Source organism: Octopus bimaculoides, chromosome 30 (assembly GCF_046866305.1).
Source record: "Octopus bimaculoides isolate indiv1 chromosome 30, ASM4686630v1, whole genome shotgun sequence".
NCBI lineage: Eukaryota > Metazoa > Mollusca > Cephalopoda > Octopoda > Octopodidae > Octopus > Octopus bimaculoides.
In genome coordinates this window covers 14,348,340-14,354,730 of record NC_142957.1, presented here as the reverse complement: position 1 = coordinate 14,354,730, position 6,391 = coordinate 14,348,340, and the positions used below count along the sequence as shown (strand labels likewise).

Here is a 6,391-nt window from a genome sequence, read left to right as displayed (position 1 = left end):
GCAACACTTCTGACCCTGTACTAATGCAGCCATTGATGCTGATGCTGGATTTATGGCAGGGCTGGGATAACAGGATTCCCAACATTATTTGTACAAATTTGTTTTTTTGATAAGCATCGCATCTTTTCCTAAATTCACACAAATGAATGCGACTGCTTCGATTAATGCAATGTTATTATCCGTTTGGTGGAGGCGCAATGGCCCAGTGGTTAGGGCAGCGGACTCGCGGTCATAGGATCGCGGTTTCGATTCCCAGACCGGGCGTTGTGAGTGTTTATTGAGCGAAAACACCTAAAGCTCCACGAGGTTCCGGCAGGGGATGGTGGCGAACCCTGCTGTATTCTTTCACCACAACTTTCTCTCACTCTTTCTTCCTGTTTCTGTTGTACCTGTAATTCAAAGGGCCAGCCTTGTCACACTCTGTGTCATGCTGAATATCCCCGAGAACTTTGTTAAGGGTACACGTGTCTGTGGAATATATAGTTTTAGGGAACCAAGGTTCATGAACTCATCGATAAAAAATTAATAAGTAAAAGCACAATAAATTTTTAATAAATTGAATTTAATTGAGTTTTTACCTGTAAATTTGGATTTTTATCCCTAATATTATTATTATTATTATATATATATATATATATATATATATATATATATATGTATATAAGCTAGAATAATAAAGAGAAAATAAAGTAATAGGAATGTATATATGGGTGAATTATATATATATATATATATATATATATATATATATATATATGGGTAAATTCAAAGGAATATAGAAGAAAAAGTATAATGTGGAAATTAATTGAAGAAATTTAGGGCCTCCAGTTTAGAATGCATTTATCATTCTTCATAGGACTTTGGCAGTTAAGGATTTTGTCATTGTAGACCATTACGTTTGGTTTCAGGGGACATATTTCTTGTGTAAATTTGCCATATGTGCATTGGAAGTAGCGGCGGCAGTCTCTGGAGTAGGGCCATCGCATCCGAGAGTATGGATTGTCCGTGCATATTTTCTTGTAACGCACTTCTTCGGGGCTTGGTACTGGAAAGAAGGAAAGATACTGTGTGATTGACCGTTATTAAGACCAAAGGGTTATTAGAATGGCCCATAAGTGAAGGCAAGGAGTAATGGTAAGGGAGTAAAAATGTTCATAGTAATTGCGTAAGCACGCATGTCCATACATACACATGTGTGCCCGCACACCCATGTCCATCTGCCTATATGTATATACTCATCATCCACCCTCACTTGAAGCACACACACATGCTCACCCACACATTCGCCAAAAAATATATACATACCCACATACACGCATACACGCTCGCACACACACACACACACACACACACACACATGCACAAAAATGATTCATACACACGTCTATATATGCACATGCACAAGAAAAAACAGGGCTAAAAGCAAAATACAGAAAAATGTGTCCAAAAAGTTTTTAAAAAATAAGCAATAAGTGTAAAACACATATATATACGCACATACTTGTATATATATATATATATATATATATATATATATATATATATATATATATATATATATGTATATATATGTGTATATATATATATATATATATATATATATATATATATATATAAATTCAATAATAGGATGAATTCTTTTACAAGAATTTATCAAGTAGCAAGCTGGAAAATCCTCAAAAGGGGAAAAAATCCATCATTTATTCCCAAAATATATATTTATTTATATAAGGGCATTACTATACAATTATGCCTCACACTATGAGGGACTCTAAGGTAGTCTGACCTTAGAGTCCCTCATAGCGTGAGGCATTATTGTATAGTAATGCCCTTATATATATATACACACACATACACACACACACACACACACACACACACACACACACAGAGCTAAAGAGAAGAACTGAAAGACATCCTCACCAAATTTTTCTCCAAATGGCGGCGTGAGAGGACAATTTGCGTCCTTCTCGATGACACAGTTCTGTTGGTCAAAGTGAAAGAATAACTTTCCCGGGGTGCTGGGACAAGACTTGCGGGTCAGCGTCTTCTCCTCACATTCAAAATACTTTGTACAGTCGTAAGGATTTGGCCAGCGGATGATGCTCGTGGTGCCGAACAAGTTGCAGTGGAAGCCATACCAGAAATCATACTCTATGGGTAAGAGAGAGAGAGAAAGATGGGAAGTTAGAGATAGGTAGATGGGCGAGTGGGTAGGTGGGTAAAACGGTAGACAGACAGACAGACAGACAGACAGGCAGACAGGCAGACAGACAGACAGACAGACAGACAGATAGATAGATAGATAGATAGATAGATAGATAGACAGATAGATAGACAGATAGACAGACAGATAGATAGATAGATAGATAGATAGATAGATAGATACATTTCTTTTATTAGCCACACAGGGCTTTACACAGAGGGGACAAATACAATGTAGAGCTTTTCTTTTTGAGAGGGTGAAGGAGAGAGAAAAAAAAAGATAAATAGATAGATAGATAGATAGATGAGGCACCAACATCAGTGAGGTCTGTGTTTGGCAGGGTTTCTACAGCTGGCTGCCCTTCCTAACACCAACCACTTTACAGAATGTAACTGGGTGCTTTTCATGTGGTGTTGTTTTTGATTATAGATCTGCTGGAGTAGGAATGCCCCGGGGCTTAAACAACTGTAACAAACATAAAAGCATTACTCACGTCTAAGGATCTCATTTTGTGCAGGGGACAGAGTTGGTGGCATGGCCTGTGTAGTCGTAGGGGGTGTGGTGACAACAGTTACTGGCCCTTTGTTTGGTCGGTAACCACATTCGACGTTGAATGGGAAGTCACATAATCTGGTCAGAGCGTTGAACAGTGTGCCTTCGACACAAACCCTGCGGGTCACCTTGTGATTGATACACTGGAGGAAGCCGGCACAGTTGGAGGCGTCAGCAAGCTGCACATAATCGGGGAGGTTGCATATTTGGCCTGAAGCCAGGATTGAACCTGAAAATACAAGATACATTTATCTTTCTTCTTTTATATAAAAAATAAATTTTTCACATTTGCTTCTTATTATTTTACATGCGTATATACACATATATATGCGTGTGTGTTTGTATATATATGTATATATATATGTATATATATATGTATATATATATATATATATATATATATATATATATATATATATATATATATATATAAATATACACACACACACATATATACACACACACACATATATATACATATATACATATATACATATATATATATATATATATATATATATATATATATATATATACATACATATATATATATATATATATATATATATATATATATGTATATATATTAGTCTCTTTTTCTCTCTCTCCTTGTGTGTGTATATATATGTGTGTGTGTAAGTATGTGTAAATATATATATAATACACCATGTACAGGACAACACCAACAATACTACGCTTACAAAGAATAAGTCCTGGGGGGGGGGTCGATTTGCTCGACTAAAAAGGCGGTGCTCCAGCATGGCCGCAGTCAAATGACTGAAACAAGTAAAAGAGAGTAAAATAGTAAAAGAGTTTAGCACTAACTTACGAAAGTGTTTTAGACAGGCAAAAGATTAAAAAAAAACAGTAAATGCTTGACAAATTAAAAATCATTAACGAGCAAAACTTACCAGAAAGAATTAGCAAGAAGACATAGGAAACCATGATGTCTGTAGATGAAGATCTTTCTTCCTTCCTGCTTTCTCTCTGTCTCTTCTTTCTTTATCTCTTTGCTTATCCTCCTCTTTCTGTCTCTTCTCTCTTGCTCTTCTTCTCTATCTCTCTACCTCTCTTTTTTTCTCTCCGTATTTCTATGCTCTCTCTTTCTCCCCCTCTCTCTCTCTCTCTATCCCTCCTTTCTTTCCTACTATTTTTCTCTCTGTCTCCTCGTTTCCTTCTCCAATTCCACTTTTCTTCTCTCTTTCCTCCTCTCAGTCTTCACCCCGCTCTCTCTCTCTCTCTCTCTCTCTCTCTCTCCAACTTTCTTCTTCACTCTTTCTCCTCTCTCTCCTCCTCTCTGTCCCCTCTATCTCTCTCAACCTCTCAACCTCTCTCTAAAATACAATTCACCTATCCTACAGGTGTGTCTGTGTTTTCAAGCTCTTTTATGGAACAATCTCGCTGCTTGCCGTTTGCTTGGTCGCCTGTTTTGCGCAGAAATGAAGGCCAATAGTTGGGTTGTGCAGCATTTTATATAAAGGAACACCCAGGGCCCCCACCCCGCTTTGTTGACCCAGCGCCAGCACCACCGCCGCCGCCACCAACACCACCACCACCACCCTCTGTCTCTATTGTGTCCATTGTTATTGCTGTAAAGACGAAAAGACTGACTACGTCCCGTCCCCCGTCCCCCACCTCTCCAAGCCATCCTCCACCCCTTGTGGAGGGGAGCGGGTGTGGCGGGGAGGAGGGACGCTAAGAAGGAAACTGTGGAAGTGAAGGGGGGACGGTGGGTGGGTGCGGTGGGTGCGGTGGGTGCGGTGGGTGCGGTGGGTGCGGTGGGGGTTGGAAGAGGGTCAAGCAGAGAGGGTGGAGGATGGGGGGCAGGGCGAGGAATGTGAGGGTGTGTGAGGAACGGGAGGGGGTGACAAATATGCACGGGGGGAGGGGGGCAGGAAGTGAAAGGAAAAAACAGTTACCTTCATCCTTGTCGTCGTCGTAGCTATCGTCATCACCACATCACCATCACCACGACCACCACCACCACCACCATCATCACTGTCATCATCATAATCGTTATTGTAACCCTTCTACTCCACCTCCTCCCCATCATCATCATAATCACGATCATCATCATCATCATCATCATCATCATCATCATCATTACCATCATCATCATCACCATTATCATCGTCGTTGTAGCTGTTGTTGTTGCTGTTTGCCCAAATCAATAAGAAATCAAAGGAGTTGGTGACGGAAGAATTGGGGTGGAGCAGAGTTTGCCAAAAGGGGGGTGAGGTGAAGACGAGGTTGGAAGCGGTGAGGTAGGGGCGGGGGGTGATGAAACTGTGTAGTCACTGGTGGCAGTAGTGGTGATGGTGATGATGGTGGTGGAGGAGCAAGAAGAGTGCAAGGATTGGCAGACTGACTTTTCTTTTGTGTGTATGTGTGTGTGCTTTGTTTGTTTGTTTGTTTTGTTTGTTTACAGTGTGGCTGTGTGGTCAAAGACCCTCGCTCTGGAGCCATTCAGACGTAAGTTCAATCCCATCGCCCGCCACTTTGGGTGAGTGAGTGAGTGCCTTCTACTACAGCTCTGGGTCGACCAATGCCTTGTGAAGGAATTTGGTAGATGGAAACTGTGTGGAAGCCTGTCATGTTTACAGTATGGCTGTGTGGTCAGAGAAGCTCGCTTTGCAGTCACTTGGATGTCTGTCCCACCCATGAGGGAAGACTGCTAGATGTGTCGAAACAATTGTCATGATTAATAATTAAAATTTTGTATATTCCATCTTCCATTTACCATATATACATACATACATATATATATATATATATATATATATATATATATATATATATATATATATATATATATATATATATGCATATATATGCAGGTATGTATACATATACACAAATACATATATACATACACACACATAATATATATACACACACATACATATATACATACACATACATACATACAAACATATATATATCATCATCATCATCATCATCATTTAACGTCTGCTTTCCATGCTGGCATGGGTTGGATGATTTGACTGAGGACTGGTGAAACTAGATGGCTACACCAGGCTCCAATCTGATTTGGTAGAGTTTCTACAGCTGGATGCCCTTCCTAACGCCAACCACTCCGAGAGTGTAGTGGGTGCTTTTACGTGCCACTGGCACGAGGGCCAGTCAGGCGGTACTGGCAATGGCCATGCTCGAAATGGTGTATTTTGCGTGCCACCTGCACAGGAGCCAGTCCAGCGGCACTGGCAACAATCTCGCTTGAATGTCTTACATGTGCCAGGAAGGCGACGCTGGGCACAGGTGCCATCACGATTTCGCTTTCACTTGCCTCAACAGGTCTCTGCAAGCCGAGTTTCATGTCCAATGAAGGAAATAGACTGCATTCCACCTAACAACTCTTTCTGCATCCAATGTTATATGGTATTACCATTGATATGCTAAAAATAATAGTCATCCTATTGGGTAATAAAACTGATCTGGAAGATGGAGCTTCACCAGAGTGAAGGAAAATACAGACATAAAAGAAGAGAAAAGAAAAGGAGCATAGAGAAGAAGAGGAAAGGCTGAATATGTTTAAATCATACCATTTTGCTTATACGTCTCTTTGGGACAACAACAACAACAATAATAATAATAATAATGTAACTCGAATGT

The 6,391-nt window shown here is 40.0% G+C and overlaps 1 protein-coding gene across 1 annotated transcript; it reads right to left on the bottom strand.

The window, feature by feature from the left end:
* Positions 1-541: 541 nt before the first annotated feature.
* Positions 542-4,222, bottom strand: LOC149130223 (uncharacterized). Its single transcript, XM_089345902.1, has 4 exons — positions 3,670-4,222; positions 2,700-2,987; positions 1,924-2,154; positions 542-1,045 (listed from the first exon to the last, which is right to left on the bottom strand). Exons 1-4 carry the CDS (start codon positions 3,701-3,703, stop codon positions 816-818), a joined length of 783 nt encoding a protein of 260 aa, XP_089202028.1. The 5' UTR covers positions 3,704-4,222; the 3' UTR covers positions 542-815.
* Between the last annotated feature and the right edge of the window lie 2,169 nt (positions 4,223-6,391).